Here is an 18183-nt window from a genome sequence, read left to right on the forward strand (position 1 = left end):
CCTATTTAAACTAAGCATTCTATCCTGTTATAAATAAATAATGCTTTGTGACCTGCTTCTCCTGCTTACCACTATGTCATGAATGTCTTGCATTTATAATCTTCAAAAAAAATGATGACTTTAAATTGTTGCATTGTAAATAATATGTTCTCTGCTATATTTAACTATCCTTTTTTTTTTTTTTTTTAAATTCATGAGGGGGGAGTTCAGAGAATCCATACAGGAAGCAAGTGGAGAAACTAGAACCCAGGCCTGCGTGTCAGGCACTCACTTTTCCACTGCAAAAAGCAAAGTGCTCAAATATGGGCAGAGTCTTGCAAATGTCTCGCACGAGGGCATTATAATAGCAACAAGAATGACTAATAAGTATTAATGGCTCATGACAAGAGAACAAATGCTATTAATTATCTTAATATATAAGGCATATTACTAATGTGTGTACAGAATTATTCATGCAAATATAATTAGCCTGTGTCAGGAGCAGTTACTGGGCGCAGACCTGGGCTCACAGCCCCGGTCTCTGCCCCTCCTTCCAGATGTGCATGGGTTGGGACTTCCAGGGACACGCCCCCGTGGAGCTCTGAGGAGCCAATCGGAGCGTGGAAGGCGGGGCTCTGGGAGCGACAACGGTGCTATCCAATGGTCAGAGAGTTTGGGCCACCCCTGGCCAATGGGCGCGCTCCTCCAAGACGGTCGGAAGTGGTGAGGCGGCTCCGGGGGCCGTTGTTCAGCGCGGGGGCTGACTGAAGAGGCTCAGTGGCTTGGCTGGCTGGTCGGTTCGGCGTCGTCCCTCTCGTCCCAGGTGAGAGAAGCGGTGGCCAGCGCCTGGGGAGCCTCCTGCGGCCTCCAGTTCGGGAGGAGGCCGGCATCCCGAGGGCGGGGTGTGTGAGCGAGGGGCTTCTGGGCCCGGGGGTCGCGGGGGGTTTCTCGTAAGGAGAAAGATGCCCGCGCCGCGGCGTCTCCCCTGGCCAGTGGGGGAGGCCGTACTTTTCTTCTCTGGAAACTGGAGCTTCGACAGCCCCTGGCGGCACCGCCCCTTCCAGGCCTTGGCCGCGGGGGCTGGGAGGCGGCCGTAGTTCCGAGCGCCGCCGTGGGCACCGCGCCCCGGGCGGGGCTGGGCCCGAGCCCCGAGCTGCCAGCCTCAGGGGTCGCGGATGGCCTCGTGCGGACTTTAGGCCGACGGGCGCGTGTTCGAGTCACCACTCGGAACAACTGTGCGACGGCTGTCTTCCCTGGACTTCCTCTTTCGCGGTCTCTGAAATGGGGATGATGGCTTTCACCTCGTAGGGTTGTGGTCTGGATTAAAAGATTGTCCATGTAAAGCGTTTAGCAATCATTGAACACACAGTAAATGGCAACTATTATTTTTGAAGCTGGTGCCCTCTCCACTCCCCATCTCGGACGCCCCTTGGGAGGGGGCAGTTGGAAACCGCCTCCTCCTGGGTGTGGACCCTGTGGTGATGTCTCCACCCCCTCGGGCACAGGAAATCCCGGGGTGCTGGCTGACCCCCTGAGAGGGGCGCCTTCTAAGGTTTGAAGGAAACTTATTCTACCAAAGCGCTTCCATGCATTCGCTCATTTACTCCTCCCAGTGACTCTTTAAAATATTGTCAGTTGTCTGCGTGAGGAATCTGAGGCTCAGGGAGGTTAAATCACACATCCGCTGAGCGGCAGAACCAGAATTGGCCCTCAGAGGAGCCGACTCCGAGCCCTGCGAGTCACCCCAACTCCCTTGCTGCTGGAAAACCGGGCACTTCCCTCATCCGAGGCTCTTACCTTGCCTTAGTGGGCTGGAATAATCTAAAGTAAATACAGGTATTAAAGTTGCAAGGGCTTTGCTTTCTGTATTGACATCTTGTTGAGAAAGAAGGGAAAATGTTCAGTGATGAAACCTGGCAGACACGATCTCAACTAAATGATAAAAGTTAACATCATCCGTAATAATAAGACCGTTAACATCATGTGCTTTCTGATATAATGCACTGAGATGAGCACAACATCACTTCTATGGTATTTCTGTCCAAAATGTATTAATCATGAGAAAACATCAAATGAACCCAAACTGAAGTATATTCTACAGAATAACTAGCCAGCTCGTTTAACAAGGTTATTCAAGATGAAAGACTGAAGGAATTCCCTGGTGGTCCAGTGGTTAGGGCTCCGTGCTTCCACTGCAGGGGGCACAGGTTCGATCCCTGGTCAGGGAACTAAGATCCTGCATGCCTTGAGACCAGGAAAGAAAGAAAGACTGAAGAAATCTCCCAGATCAAAGAAGATTAAGGAGAAATAACAGCTAAATGCAGTATGTGACTCTGGATTGCATCCTGAACCAGAGAAAGGGCATTAGTGTCATTATTTGTGAAACTAACTAATTGTAGATTAGTTTTTAGTATTGTATTAGTGTTAGTTTCCTGCACTTGGTCATTTTACTATGGTTATTTATGATGTACTGGGTGAGAGGTATGTGGGAATTCTTTGTGCTGTTTTTGCAAGTCAAATTATCTTAAAATGAAAACTAAAAAATCAAAAGGTAAAACCCTAGTGTGTTGGGTATTAAATGAAATGCACTGGTTTTGGTGACATTTTCTGTGCACTGTTTTTTTTTGTTTTGTTTTTGTGTTTTGCATGTCATTCTTAAAGCAGAAATGAAATTGAAAGCTCATACTTCTTCCTTTGTTGTTTTCAGGAACAGCTAAAGATGGCTGAATTTCTGGATGGCCAGGACACTCGACTGTGTGACAACTGGTAAGAAATCTAAGAAATGTTCTTGGAATGAGGACAGTTCTTTAAAGAGTTGGTTTATTTATTGGCAGGTTAAAATTGGAGCGATATAATACGTTGTGCAAATATGTGGGACTAAAGCTTTTTTAACAATTTTGGATAAAATTGCCTGTTCTAGAAATTCGACAACACGGTTGGTTTAGGTAGCATAGAGTAGTGACTAGACTGATGGGATGAAGGCTTAGGGCTCTGGTTCCTACCATTAATTAGTTAATGACTTTTGGCAAGTCACTTGACTGCTTTGAAACCTCACTTTTCTGACCTATAGGTAAGGGAATTTATTTTTTGTCTTCCTGGAAAAATATTGTACTTTTTAACTTTTTTTTGCTTTTTCTTAAAAAAAAATTTTTATTTATTTGGCTACACTGGGTCTTAGTTGTGGCATGCAGGATCTTTAGTTGCGGCACGTGGGCTCTTAGTTCTGGCATGTGGGATCCAGTTCCCTGACCAGGGATCGAACCCGGGCCACCCCTGCATTGGGAGCAGCGCGGAGTCTTAGCCACTGGATCACCAGGAGAGTCCCTGCTTTTTAAATGATGCTGAAAAATATAATGAAATGTTTGGACTAGAGCAGTGTTTTTTAAAGTGCGTTGCCAGGATTTCCCTGAATGGCTACAGTGGCTGTCTTGAGGTTGATTGGGAGCAAGGTTTAGTGTGAACTTGGCTCTACATGTACAATCAGAGCAGCTCAACTGTTTTTTTTTTTATATATATATAAATTTATTTTATTTATTTATTCTTGGCTCTGTTGGGTCTTCGTTGCTGCGCACTGGCTTTCTCTAGTTGTGGTGAGCGGGGGCTACTCTTTGTTGCGGTGCGCGGGCTTCTCACTGCAGTGGCTTCTTTTGTTGCGGTGCACGGGCTCTAGGCGCTGCAGGCTTCAGTAGTTGTGGCACGTGGGCTTAGTAGTTGTGTCTCACGGGCTCCAGAGCGCAGGCTCAGTAGTTGTGGTGCACGGGCTTAGTTGCTCCGTGACACGTGGGATCTTCCTGGACCAGGGCTCGAACCCGTGTCCCCTGCATTGGCAGGCGGATTCTTAACCACTGCGCCACCAGGGAAGCCCCAGCTCAGCTGTTTTTATAAAGGATTTTGCTGAAGGAATGTTCCACTGCTTTAAAAAAAAAAAAAGTCTAGTCAAAGTCTTCCAGCAGTCCAATTTAATCATTATCATTTCATGATTCCAAAACTGTTAGTGGAAAGACTGGATGCAGACCTGAATGTCAAGCTTTCTTATTTTGTTGTTTTTAACCGACAGGAGTGACAAGAAAGAGCAACTCTTTCTTGCTGAAATGAAACTTAAGAATTCAGCTAGTAATCAGCCGATTCCTGGTTGGGATTTCTCAAGAACCTGGTATTTCAATGATATACAAGTTCCCTTACTGAAAGCAAAAGAAAAAAGCAAAGCAGAACTTTCTGTGCTATGTTTAACTTACCAAACTGTGTTAGAAGGTGAGAGATTTTTTTTTTTTTTAAAGTCAGTCACAGACCTCATTTTTTTAAAATAAATTTATTTTTAAAATTTATTTATTTATTTATTTTGGCTGCGTTGGTTCTTTGTTGCTGTGCGTGGGCTTTCTCTAGTTGCGTCGAGCAGGGGCTACTCTTTGTTGCAGTGCGCCGTCTTATTGCGGTGGCTTCTCTTATTGTGGAGCACGGGCTCTAGGCGCACGGGCTCAGTAGTTGTGGCGCATGGGCTTAGTTGTTCTGTGGCGTGTGGGATCTTCCTGGACCAGGGCTCGAACCCGTGTCCCCTGCATTGGTGGGCAGATTCTTAACCAGCGCCACCAGGGATGTCCAGAGATTTTTTTTTCTTCTGTTTTGAATGGTTATTAATTATTGGTTCAATTTCATTAATAGATATAGGCCTATTCAGATCATCTATTTCTTCTTTTTTTTTAATTAAAAGTTTATTTTATTTTTTACAATTTTTTAAAGTTACTTTCCATTTACAGTTATTACAAAATATTGCCTATATTCCCTGTGTTGTACAATACATCCTTGAGCCCATCTTACAGTACTTTGTACCTCCTGCTCCCCATCCCCTATATTGTTCCTCCCCACCCCCCACTCATAACCACTAGTTTCCTCAGTGTGTCTGTGAGTCTGCTTCTTTTTTGTTATATACACTAGTTGGTCATATTTTGTTAGATTCCACATGTAAATGATATCATACATTTGCAACTATTTTCTCCCATTCAGTAGGTTGTCTTTCTTTTTTTTTAATCATTTCTTTATTTTTTTTCCCATGTTCAATATTAGTTATCTATTTTATACATATTGGTGTATACATGTCAATCCCAATACCCCAATTCATCCCCCCGCCCCGCCACTTTCCCCTCTTGGTGTCCATGCATTTGTTCTCAGAGATGTTGATAAGGAAAACAGTTTGACCCAGATTGTTGAAAGGTTGAGCCGGATAAAAATTTTTCTTTTTTTATTGCCTTTTTCTTTCTCCTCAGCTTCTTGGCAGCATTAGGATATAATCAGAACAACTGCTGGTCACAATATTCTTTCCCTGCATGGAATTAAGATTTTATTTCTGTGAGGGTGTCTTGCCTTATAGGGTATTTTTTTCTACTGTGCTACTATCACTTTTGCCATTTTAAAACTATTGTAGCTCTGTTCAGGTTTTATGTGTACTGTTCCTGATGCTTAGCTGCTACGCGGCATGTGGGATCTTCCCAGACCTGGGCTCGAACCCATGTCCCCTGCATTGGCAGGCGGATTCTTAACCACTGCGCCACCAGGGAAGTCCTGTAGACTGTTGAAAAGCAGTGGTTTATACTACCACTAGCAATATTTTAGAGTACTAGTTTCATAACATCTTTAATAGTGGGACTACTTTTAATATTTATTAGTTTAATAGAGTTAGATGATAACTTTGATTTATAGCTCCTTCCACTATATATTTTAATATTCCACAGTTTCGAAAAACTTAGCCTGGGTTAATTTAAAACCAGTGGTTTCCTTAGAAAGCTGGGAATTTTGGAGAAATAGGGGAAGTTAAATGTATTGAAACATTCATTGGTCATTTCCGTCTTCATCCATTTGAGTTTTCTTCCCATCTCTCACACTTGACTGTTATTCTGTATCACCTTCCAGTTTTGGTATGAGAGCTGCCTTGATAGTTCTACCTTTGGATGAAAATGAATTTGCGTTTTTTGGTGTCTTGGTCTTTGAGATCGGGAGTATGACTGTCGCTGGAGGCACATCATTCATCCTACTTTGAAATGTTTCTTAGACTATGTATGAAGATAAAAACTATAAAAGAGAAATAAGCTACCTACAACTTAACGTGGGAGAAAGTTTCTGTAGTATTCAGCTTCAGAGGCAAAATGGGTTATTAAAGATTTGTTGTGTAACTATATTTATCCTGTTCAGTATTTTATTTTCTGAAAATTTATTCTAGGTGACATACAGGCACATTCTTTTAATGCATCCTTTAGTTAGACTGTGAAATTGGAGCTTTCTAATGGTCATAACCAAATGAGTGAAAGGAAGGCCTTTGAATATTATGTGCCTCTAGTTTGAGTGTATATGTACTCTGGGAGAGGGGTTCAGGATTTCATTTTTGTACATTTCTGCAGTGAAGTTTATACCAACCCAGCCACAGAACTTGGTCCCATTTAGCGTCCAGCCTGCCTTGAAAGACAGGTTGGACATAAAGGAGGCAAGTTCCCCTTCCCCCACTGACAATCCCAAAGCTGGCATCTGCTCCTTTTGGTTTGACTTTTAGTGGAATAAAATCTACTGAGATTAAAGCTACCTGAGACTGAGAGTGGAAATAAATGGTACGCTGTTTTTTAAATAATCCTGGAGTGGATCATTATGCTTTGGGGCATGGATGGTTTTGGAAAAGCCTAGCTCAGCTAGCTCTTCCTGGCATCTGACTTCATGTTGTTAGTTGTGATAAGCTCTGACATCTAGAAAGTGAGGCTGAGCTTTTAGAGATAGTGCCTAGCACTGATAACTCAGAGTGTTGCACAGAAGACTCAAAACCTTCAGGAGTTAATTCTTGAAAAGCAGGGGTAGTAACAGTCGTAAGAGCTTATACACTAGATACTCACTAAAGATAAATAATGGAGACTAAAGATTGGACAGGACAGATTTACGTGTGATACCTCTGGGCATAGATGTCAGTAATTCTTGCCTTTTTCTTTGATCTATTTCTATAGCAAAAAAGAAATTCCTGTGTTTAACTTTACCATCCATGAGATCCACTGTCAAAGGAACATTGGTATGTGTCCTATCTGCAAGGAACCATTTCCCAAATCTGACATGGAGACTCACATGGCTACAGAACACTGTCAGGTGAACCACCAAGTACTTAGATGTTAATAAATGGATTATACTTGCTATTGTGTAATAGCAAGTGAGCATGTTGTCACGAATAACTTACTATAACTTACTGATTCTTGCTTCTTACCCTAGGTGACCTGCAAATGTAACAAGAAGTTGGAGAAGAGGCAGTTAAAGAAGCATGAGGTTAGTTGCCCTGCACTGTGAAGGCAGTGAATTACCATGGGGCCAATTCTATTGAGATTACAGAGCCACATGCAGAGCAGAAAGCCAGTGTTGTTGTGTCTTTGTTCTCCACCAGCTCCATGCACACTGCCTCTCAAAGCCTATTTGAGACTTTGTTTGCTGCCAGATTTGACTGCATGGCTGCCGTGCTTTATGCTCAAGCCTCAGAGCCTTTCCCTTTGGAACCGAGTCATTTCTCCTGGGGTTTGTTTATTGGCAGGCTCACTTGAGTGCTAAACCAAGCCTGGGATTGCTGGTGTGCTACGACCTCTAGCACACAGCCTGCCTTACATCTTGTAATTTCATTTTGACTTCTTGATCACTTGGATGACATGCTGTTTATACCCAAAGAAATTCTCAGAGAGCATTTGATGAGAGAATATCGTTTGGTCCCTAGTTGAGATAAAATTGGCTGTAGTTGAATGAGTATGTGTGTGTGTATATATATATATATTTTTTTTTTTGAATGAGCATATTCACCAGTTAAAAATCCCAACAGCTATTTAGTTGGTGGTCATGCATGAGTGTGTGTACATATGTAAAAATTCATCAAGGTATGCACTTATTTTTTCTTTTTTTAATTTATTTACTTTATTTATTTATTTCTGGCTGCATTGGGTCTTTGTTGCTGTGCGGGCTTTCTCTAGTTGCAGTGAGCGGGGGCTACTCTTTGTTGTGGTGCGAGGGCTTCTCATTGCAGTGGCTTCTCTTGTTGCAGAGCACAGGCTCTAGGCGCGTGGGCTTCAGTAGTTGTGGCACACGGGCTCAGTAGTTGTGGCTCGCGGGCTCTAGAGCGCAGGCTCAGCAGTTGTGCTGCACGGGCTTAGTTGCTCCACAGCATGTGGGATCCTCCCGGACCAGGGCTTGAACCCAGGTCCCCTGCATTGGCAGGTGGATTCTTAACCACTGTGCCACCAGGGAAGTCCAAGGTATGCACTTATGATTTGTGCATTTTGTTCTATGTATCTAAAAAAAACTATTAACTTATTAATTTATAATTTTAAAAGGTGATTCATATTCAATGTAGAAAACTTGGAAAATATAAAAAGAAAGAACTACTCATGACCCCACAGCTCAGAGATAAACATCTCATAAATAATTTAGCACTCTTACTGTCATTATTTTTTCTAAGCATTTGACTTGTGTTTTACTAGGCCTCACCAGCAAAAGGGGGGTTATGATTGAGGTCATATTAACAATAATAATAAGTATTTCTTTGGCTCTTAACATCTACTTGCTGCATAAAACAACTCCAATCAGTTGTCCCCCTCTTCTCCTTTTTCTCCCAGCTATTTCTGGGAGTCATATGGTGATAACACCAATCATTATAAAGGTACAAGTACAAAGTATTTCCTAACATTCCTGCATGTCAGGCTATGACAGTTGTAGATCACAGATTAAAGAGTTAAAAAAAAATTCTCCTTTAAAAAAAAAAAGTTGACACTTTATTTGCTGTTCTTGTGAGTTATTAGCAATTTTTAGGGTTGTTAACAAAGTACTTTATATTATGTGGTGTGTGCTAGCAATTATTTGCTCTTTTGCTTTTGAGTAACTTAAATCAGTGGCATTTATCTGATAAAACTTTTCTTTAAAAAAATCTTTCTGAATTGATATTATAGCTACATGATATATAATTTTAAAGCCACAAAAGCATATATGTAAAAATTATCTCTCTTCCACCCCTATTCCTAAGCACTCTTTGTCAGTTTCTTATGTTTTCTGTAAGAGATATTCCATGCATATACAAACAGTGTGAAAAATGTTTGAAGTATCATTTAGAATAAAACTTGGGTTTAATCTGTATGAGAAGAAATTTTGCTCTTTGACACAGTGGTTGTAAAGTGTCTAAACTTTAGAAATGATGTTATATGAAAGTTCTGAGTTTAAGTTCCCAAGTTTTGGAACATCCATATCATAGTAACATATTCTTTCATATCTTTTTAAAGAAATATTAATTATTTAGTGCTTTAGTGACAATTTCAAATTAAGTATAAAAGTTTTGACCTTCATCTGCTGAATACATTCACATTCTTGGGGTCATCTTCATTGGTGATTCTTGACTTATTTGGTCAATTTAAAGCCAGTGCTGGGCTTCCCTGGTGGCGCAGTGGTTAAGAATTCGCCTGTCAATGCAGGGGACACGGGTTCGTGCCCTGGTCTGGGAAGATCCCACATGCTGTGGAGCAACTAAGCCTGTGCGCCACAGCTACTGAGCCTGCGCTCTAGAGCCCTTGAGCCACAACTACTGAGCCCATGTGCTGCAACTACTGAAGCCTGAGTGCCTAGAGCCCGTGCTCCGCAACAAGGAAGGCCACCACAATGAGAGGCCCGTGCACCGCAACAGGGAGTGGCCCCTGGTCGCCGCAACTAGAGAAAGCCCACGCGCAGCAACAAAAACCCAACGCAGCCAAAAGTAAAATAAAATTTTTAAAAAGCCAGTGCTATATACAAATGTGCAGATTCGAAAAATCAATGTCTTTCTAAAGGACAATCCCTTTTCCTCATTGCCAGGTACTTAAATCAGAGTAGTAAGGGGAAATTGGTCTGGGGGAGCTTTGACAAGCATATATGAATTGCTGTGCTTTTGCTATTTGCTCCTGGACTTCTCTGGCTGATTTTGGGTTACTTTGTAATGTGTGCACAAAATGATGGTAGGGTGGCTGAGTGAGTAGATTCCTTATAAGACTTTCTTTTCCTTTGTAGAACTTGGTGGCAGGACAAAGAGGGAAGCGGTGACTCTTAAATACATAGAAAACCATGGCAGGCAAAGCTAGGGTTGGAAGAGAATATTTTTGTAAATACTTTTTACTTTCCTTGCCCTGTACTTTATAAAACATGGCCTCTCTTAGATTCACATATTAACTGCCTCATTATTCTGTTTTGCAGGAGACTGAGTGTCCTCTACGACTTGCCCTTTGCCAGCACTGTGATTTGGAGCTTTCTGTTCTCAAACTGAAAGACCATGAAGATTACTGTGGTGCCCGGACAGAGTTATGTGGCAGCTGTGGGCGCAATGTCCTGGTGAAAGATCTGAAGACTCACCCTGAAGTTTGTGGGAAAGATGTGGAGGAAAAGAGAGATGAGGTTGCCGTGCCACCTAATGCATATGATGATTCTTGGGGTCAAGATGGTATCTGGATTGCATCCCAACTCAGACAAATTGAGGCTCTGGACCCACGCATGAGGCTCCCTCGAAGGTCCCTGAGAGCCTTTGAATCAGACCTTTTCCAAAGTAGAACCACCAACCAAAGGAGCATGACAGCCCAGTTTCCAATTCAGAATAATCTACGTGAGTTGTGTTTGGGATTAGAAAACTGGAATGGTATCAGATCTTAGGGCAAGTGGGAACAGGGCTTTGGAGCCAAATAGATCTTAATTATAGAAACCTGATTGTAGCTGGGTAACGTAAGGAAGAATACTTAACTTTCCTATAGATTGGAAAAGCAGAACCTCTTTGCTATTGGATTTTTGTTGGATGACAGTTAGGGTTGATGGATGACAATGCTGTTAATAGCTGACATTTACTGAGTATACCCTATGTGCTTAAAGGCATTTACAAAGTGCTTTAGATGTATTAACTCATTTAGTTCTCACAACAGTTTTATGAGGGTAGGTGAGTGGTAGAGCTGGGATTTGAATTCAGGCAATCTGACACCATGCTTTAAGCCATCCTGCTATAATGCAGAAAATACATATAAAATGCCTAGCACAGTGCCTATCTCGTAGTTATAGCTCATTAATATTGTTTATTAATAAAACTGTTAGAATAATAATGGAGGCTTTTATCATGGCACACTTAACATTTGGAGTCCCCTGAGCACTGAAGGGCCGGGCCTCGTTCGTTCCTGCACAGATTCCTATAAACCCTGAGTGTCTGCTAGGCATGGGCTTGAACTACGGGATGGCACCATCTTTACGTTTCTTGAACACTGGCTTTATTTTTTCTTCCCCAGTGGAAGAACAAGAAAGGCAGGAAAGGAATAGAAGCCGACAGACCCTCAAAGAGGGTGGTGAAGACAGCGCAAACTTGGATTTCATGTTGGCCCTAAGTCTGCAAAATGAAGGCCAGGCCCCCAACTTGACAGAGCAGGACTTCTGGAGGGTCATATGTGAGGCAGACCAGTCCCATGAAGGTCCCGGTGCTCTGAATGACATAAGGGGTATGTTTGTTTACTCTGCACTAGCCTCTGTCTCTACAGTTTTTTAAAGTCTTACACTAAACAATTTATATAAAATTGAAAGTTTTTCGTGAGATAGAATTTGTTTTTTTATTTTGTTCATTTGCTTTTCCCAACTCTTATTTATTTATTTATTCATTTATTCATTTATTCATTTACTTATTTACTTATTTATTCATTCATTCTTGCATGCATGCATGAATGCTGCACCAGGTCTTAGTTGTGGTACGTGGGATCTTTAGTTGCGGCATATGGGATCTAGTTCCCTGACCAGGGATCGAACCCAGGCCCCTGCATTGGGAGTGCAGAGTCTTAACCACTGGACCACCAGGGAAGTCCCTGTCATATCTTTAAACATGTTAAAAATACTTATTTTTCTATTGTGTCTGAAAATATGCCTAAAGTCTATTTTTTGCTATTTGCTGTTTCTGCTGACGCTCACGGTAGCTTGCTGCTTCCCTCTGTGTGCGTGCATGTGTGCGTGTGTGTGTTTTAACATTAAGTTTTCTGGTGTGTTCCTCTGAGGGTATTTATATATGCTTCTAGCAGGCTCCTGGGGATACTACTGACTGGAATAATTTTAAATTGAAGTTTTGGCCTGGGCTTCTTAAAACCATAAATATGAATTAATGTAAAAACATAAAGGTAGACGTCTCTACTCAAACCCATGTAAAGACCAGACTCTGGTTACTGTACCTTAGTAGAGATTTTTCTCTCTTCTATGTAGAGCCAAAACCTAGTTAGGCAAGTTTCCTTACCTCCTCGCATCGTTCACCCTCCCTTGTTCAACAGTCTGACTGAGGCTGTTGTGTTTTGGGATGCCTGGGATTAAAATTACTCTTATTTATTGGGGTTGGCCAAAAAGTTCTTTTGGGTTTTTGTAACATCTTACGGAAAAACCTGAACGACCTTTTTGGCCAACCCAATATTTTCTCATTTAAGTTACTTTTATTCAACATCTTTTGTTTATATTTTGTACTGGGAGGGTTTTTCTTTTCAGGATATTTGTCTTCCAGTAATATCCAAGCCTCAGTTTCTTCATCTGTAAAATGAGGGTCATGTGGATCTACTTCATAACATTTTTCCTGAGGATTGAAATAATGCACAGAAGGTTTTTAGATTAGTGACTAGGGTTATGACACATTTAAATTTCTTCCTTAATTGGAATAGTGGGTAAACTACTACTTTACTGCTTCTCAGGAAATGGTGACAAGTAAATCTCTTTCTGTAGTGCAAGTTTTTTGCTTAGGGTTTGTCTCTTAAACAGTTTCCCTTCACGGATTTTCAGCCCCACAAATTGCTATGTCTAAGAAATTGCAAAGGAAATCAGACCTTCCTGTCAAACCCCCCAGGGGGGATAAAAGGTAGAATCAGGTTTGTTTTTGTTCGAGTCTGACTGTGTGGCCTGATACCTAGGTGCAGCTGATGAGACCATGTTGCCTTGTGAATTTTGTGAGGAGCTCTACCCAGAGGAACTGCTGATTGACCATCAGGTGTGTTGTGAATTACCTGAGGGCTTTAAGCTTTAGGGAGGAATGTGTGCAGGCCCTATTGGTGTTGCAGGCCACACGAGATCTTGAGCAAACTATTTTAATACAACTCCTGTGATAGGAGTAGCAACTGTGTTTTTAACCCTGGGGTGACTGACATGTGGGCATGAGAACTCAGTCTCATTCCCTCTTGGGCAAAGTAACATTTATACCAGCAGGCCCAGTTGCTGACTCCATTCTGTGGTGATAGTGTACATCTCTACTGACCATCTTGTAATCTGGTCTCATCTCATGGTACATTTGATTTATTGGAGCCATACTGAAGTCCTTGCAGTTCCCGGGAGGGTCAGGGATCTGTTTTGCACTTTACTTTTCTGCCAGCTACCCCGCTTCCTTAACACACCCCTCACTCATAGACTCGGTTCAGACATGACTTTCAGGAAACCATCCTGTGGAACGTTCTGAAGGCTAGGCCAGAGGTCCCACCTGCGTGCTCCCCGAAAGTCCTGTGCCCACAGCTCTCTTAGCCTGTTATCCTCACCCTGTGGTGTCGTCTTGCTGATCCCCTGTTGGTCTGCACCACTCTGCTAAGTTCCTTGAGAACAGGTTCTGGGTTTTCTTAGTTTCTGGAATCTCTTAACGCCTGGTATATGAAAGGTGTCAGGTATTTTGAATGACTGAAGGTTTTTGCGCTATTTAGGAATGATTAGAGAGTAGCCTTTGTGTTTTAAGAGTGGCTCCGCTGATGGAGGCATCCACTTTTCCCCTCAATGCTCTTACTCTCTGGTTTGGTTTGGCCGAGTCTGGCACTTCCATAGCTGTTAAGTAGTCCCTGTGCTCTGGGTGGAACATGCATTCCCCTCGTAAGTGGAACAATACAGCATCTGAATACATCTAGTATTTGGTTTGGGAGTAGCATGAGAAAATCCATTAATAGGGATAACAAAGAATATTTGGGCCTCTCTTACTGTATGACTGTGGGAAGAATCTTGAATCTTTTCAAATTAATTTAAAAAGAATAATCACATAAACACAGTAAAAAAAAAAAATTAAAACAGTACAGAAATGTTTAAAATAAAACAAAGTGAGTGTTCCATCTATGTTCCTCTGACCCTTTTTAGTCCCTCTCCCCAATATTAAGCATTATTAAAATTTTGTGACTTCTGGAAAATATTTTCAGAATTTAGTTTGTTCCTTAACCTCTGCTTTTTTTTTTTTTTAACCTATGTTTTTTGAGACAGACAAGTTGTAACCCTTCATGTGCCTTACCTCCGATCAGTGTGGGCAATGCTTCTCCCAAAGGGGTGGAGGACCCTGATGTCACCTTCCAGAAGTTGATGCGGCAGGCTGCAAGTAACCAGTTAGACTCCTTGATGGGCCTGAGCAGTTCGCCTCCTGTGGAGGACAGCATCATCATCCCATGTGAATTCTGTGGGGTCCAGCTGGAAGAGGAGGTGCTGTTCCATCACCAGGTAAGAACACTTGGAGGACCTGTCCACTTCTTCCATCCTGTTGATCCTCTGAGTGAACCTGAGGCTTTTAGAGCCAAGAATGCCTCTTTGGCCTTTAAGTTGTGTGCATACCTGATCTGGCTACTGGCCATGTCCTGTTTTGTGAGCTGTCTGAGGTATAAAGTACCTCAGGCCTTTGGACTTTCTCTGCCTTCTGGCAGTGGAAACCATCCCATCACTAGCTGTGGCCCAAGGAGCCAGGACTCCATTTAAGCAGGCATGGAGGACTTGCCAGAGGGTTTAGAAGAGCATTTCCCTGAGGTCATCGACAATTTCTACTTTTGGGTTCTTCCTGTTGGGGTGGCACTTGCGTCTGCATTCCAGGAGACTGGGATCTAATTCTAGCTTTGCCATATGGTTGGCCTAGGATAGGTCCCATTCCCTCACTGGGGACGTCTGTAAATGAAGGAGTTAAACTAGTTAATCTGAAGTCCTTTTTTAGCTTTTGCAGTCTAGGATGCCGGCATCTTAGTGGAAGATACGTTTTCTGCCCCATCTTGTTTGTTATGGGAGTTAACACTGAAGGTATTTCAGGGGCATTTTTGTAATCAATGGCATATAGCTAGCTGTTGCTAGAACACCACACATTGCATTTCTGTAATAAAGACTTTTGCCTTTGGATCAAGCAGCAGATAAGTCACTGCTTGTTTCCTCGGGAGACTACAAAATAAGCAGTGGTGCAAATACTCTATGGTCAAAATGTAGACATGCTTTTCTGGGCTCCTAAGACCAGCCCTTCTTTCATCCCTGCACAAATCAGAGAGTGCTTCTGTCAGTGCTAGTTGGAATGATTGCTCTGTTCCAGGTGTGCTTCCTCTTAGTCCCAGGCCCTTCCTCTCAGTGGTTGTCAAAGTCATCCTGTCCCATCCTCACCCCACCCCCACCAGCCTCCCCATAAGGTGTGTTCACCCAACCTGCTGTTCCTTCCTCTCCTCCCACTGCTCCCTCTCCTAGGAATGACTCAGTCCAGAGGTACTAATTCTGGTTTTTCTTGTTAGGACCAGTGTGACCAACGCCCAGCTACAGCAAACAACCACATGTCGGAGGGGATTCCTAGTCAGGATCTCCAGCCTCGACAGACCTCACCAGAGCTGCCCAAGAGGCGTGTCAGACACCAGGGTATTAGCCAGGGCTGAGCCAAGGCTGCAGGTCTGCTGCTGCCTTGGGCCTGCTTCCCACTTCTCATCTGCTACTCTAAAATGGGTTTTACCTTCGTCCCAAATTAGCAAGCACAGTACGAGCTCACTGGGGACTCCCTTGGGGCTAGCTGCGGTCCCGTGGTAGACTCAGGTGTCTCGGGTGTGTAGCTTTATAGGGTAACGGCTTTGGGGACAGCCATGAGATATGCTTATCAGTCAGTGCTTATTCAGCCGCTGGTCCCTGTCGGTACACTTAGTGGATGATTGGAAGATAATTTTCAGCCTTACTGTGGCTGCCCTGGGCCCCTGCTTCTAGTTGAAATATGCTCAACTAGAGTAGGGTAATCAAACTTATTATCAGTATTCTTATTATGTAATAGTCTCACAACTAGGCAAGTAAAACTGCTTTTGAAACCCAGTTGCTATTAGAAGCCCAAAGCCAATTAGAAATGATTCTTCAAAGTTTGCTTGTGCACCATTGTTGACTAGTTAGTGAGGACTTAGGCGGTAAGTGTACAGTGTGGATTAATGTTCCCAACCCTGTCCTGGAGACGTGGGTTTCAGCATCCTTTAGGGGCGAGGCAGTCATCTTTTACCCAGCATCTTTTGTTCCTGCCTGGAATCCAGCACTAATAGCAAGAGCAGCCTTTTCCCTAAAGCTGGTGCTCTTTTCTCTTCTCAGGAGACCTGTCTTCTGGTTACATGGATGGTATCAAGCAGGAAGTGGCTAAAGGGCCCACCTGTCCTCTCCCTGCCAGCAGACCCACTAACACTATGACGGCTACTTCTAACCGCCTGCCAACATCCACATCAGGCCCCAGGCCTGGGTGCCAGCCCAGCCCTCCTCGCGCTCTGAAGCTCAACAACTTAGACAGCCAGGGCATCCAGGGGCGCAGTCGAAACAGCCATAATGGGGCCCTAGCTCCTGGGCACGTTCCAGTGGTTCACTCCGCTCGAAGTCTCTACCCAGAAAACCTTGTGCCCTCTTTCCCCTGTGGGCCTTCAGGGAGATACGGAGCAAGGTGAGAATCAGTAGCCTGGGAGTGGAGCTTGTGGGTGGCTCAGGAGAACGTGGAAGTGTGGACTTCGCTTGTATTGTGGCCTGATTCAAAATGTTCTTTTGCTCTGTGTGGATTTTTATTCATTAGTTTTATCTGCTACTGGAGAGCTGCTTTTGTCTGGTTCCAGCTGTTTCTGTTCTGAGTTTTCTGACTTTTGCTCGGGGCATCTCAGGAACTAGTTTCCAATCCTTCTCTTTCAGTGGCAGGAGTGAAGGTGGCAGGAACCCCCGGGTCACCCCCACGACTGCCAGCTACCGCAGCAGAACTGCAAAGGTGAGCGGGATCCAGCCCAGAATGCTCATTGAGGACTCAGAAGTGGGTGGGCTGGTATGGTTCTTGAAGTCAGAGAAGCAGCTGGGCATCAGGCCGGTTGTGGCTGAGAACTGTTCTTTTGCTTTTGATAAGGAGGTTTCCATAGAAGCCTGACATTTCTGGCGCTCTTCAGGAGGAGTGCTGCTTTCTTACTTTCTACGTAAACTTCGTTTGTGTTCTATCGTTCAACAGGCAAAACCCCCCAAGCAGCAGGGAGCTGGGGATGCAGAGGAGGAAGAGGAGGAGGAGTAACAGTGTCTGCAGGGAACTTGCACATCGGTTCCATCTTTCCTGCACAACTTGCCGTGGTGCAGCCCCGCCCCTTGGGCTCTGTGGGCAGGGGCCATCTGACAGATTTAACTTTTTCTAGGCTATGGCCATTTTGTGTCTTTTGAGATTGTGCTGTGGGAGTTTGGGGGTTTGAGGGAGGGTTAGCAGGGAGGCTGTTGAGAATGTTTCAGCTTTAGCTGCTGCCTTTTGGCAGCATAAGTTACAGCCTCTCGGCCCACCAGGGCTTCATCTTTTGACATACTGTCACCACTGCTTCATGGTGCTGTGTGGTCCTGGTGGAAAGAGGGAGGGTTCTGGAAACCTGGTCCCCACCAGTGAGGTGATGCTCTTCCTGTGGTGGCCTAAATTGGGGAACTTTTGGATATCCTCTCCTGTGTACTGCCCATCCTCACTCTAGAATTTGGGCCTCTGGTGTGCATGGAGGAGCTTTGGTAAAGTGTCCAGGCCAGTTGCAATATGTGTTAGGAACGAGGTTTGGAGATGAGTTGAGCCACAGGTGAGCGGACTATGTACGGGATTTGTTTTAATCTGCTTCTTTGGCATTTGGCATCACTGCCTTCTGTTTTCTGATGGGGAGCATGGCTCCTTTGCCTTCACTGCCTTCTGATGGGAAAGGCCGGGGGCTCCCTGTCCCCTCCAGGGCCATGCTGGGCTCTGTGCTAATCAGGAGTGAGGCCTAAGCTCATGGCTTGCTCTGAAAACCAAGTATCAGAGCCCCCTCCCCCTCTTTTTATTTTACTGTTATTATTATTATTATAATTATTAACATCCTTGTGATAGAAATAAAGTTTGTACTTGGAGTTCAGCTGAGTCTTGTGGTTCCTTCTCCTGCGTGCTCTTTGGAAACCTTAGGGAGACCACAGTGGACTGGAGTCAGCTCTGAAGAATGGGGGAAG

The 18183-nt window shown here is 43.8% G+C and overlaps 1 protein-coding gene across 1 annotated transcript; it reads left to right on the plus strand.

Moving 5' to 3' along the window:
• Window positions 1–692: 692 nt before the first annotated feature.
• TRAFD1 (TRAF-type zinc finger domain containing 1) lies at window positions 693–18092 on the plus strand. The gene is made up of 12 exons (XM_007170900.3): window positions 693–802; window positions 2687–2745; window positions 6957–7092; window positions 7213–7266; window positions 10192–10594; window positions 11259–11465; window positions 12900–12976; window positions 14215–14445; window positions 15483–15603; window positions 16306–16645; window positions 16885–16957; window positions 17189–18092. The coding sequence occupies exons 2-12, from the start codon at window positions 2699–2701 to the stop codon at window positions 17246–17248; spliced, it is 1749 nt and encodes a 582-aa protein (XP_007170962.1). The 5' UTR covers window positions 693–802; window positions 2687–2698; the 3' UTR covers window positions 17249–18092.
• Window positions 18093–18183: the final 91 nt, after the last annotated feature.

Source organism: Balaenoptera acutorostrata, chromosome 13 (genome assembly GCF_949987535.1).
Source record: "Balaenoptera acutorostrata chromosome 13, mBalAcu1.1, whole genome shotgun sequence".
Classification (NCBI taxonomy): Eukaryota; Metazoa; Chordata; class Mammalia; order Artiodactyla; family Balaenopteridae; genus Balaenoptera; species Balaenoptera acutorostrata.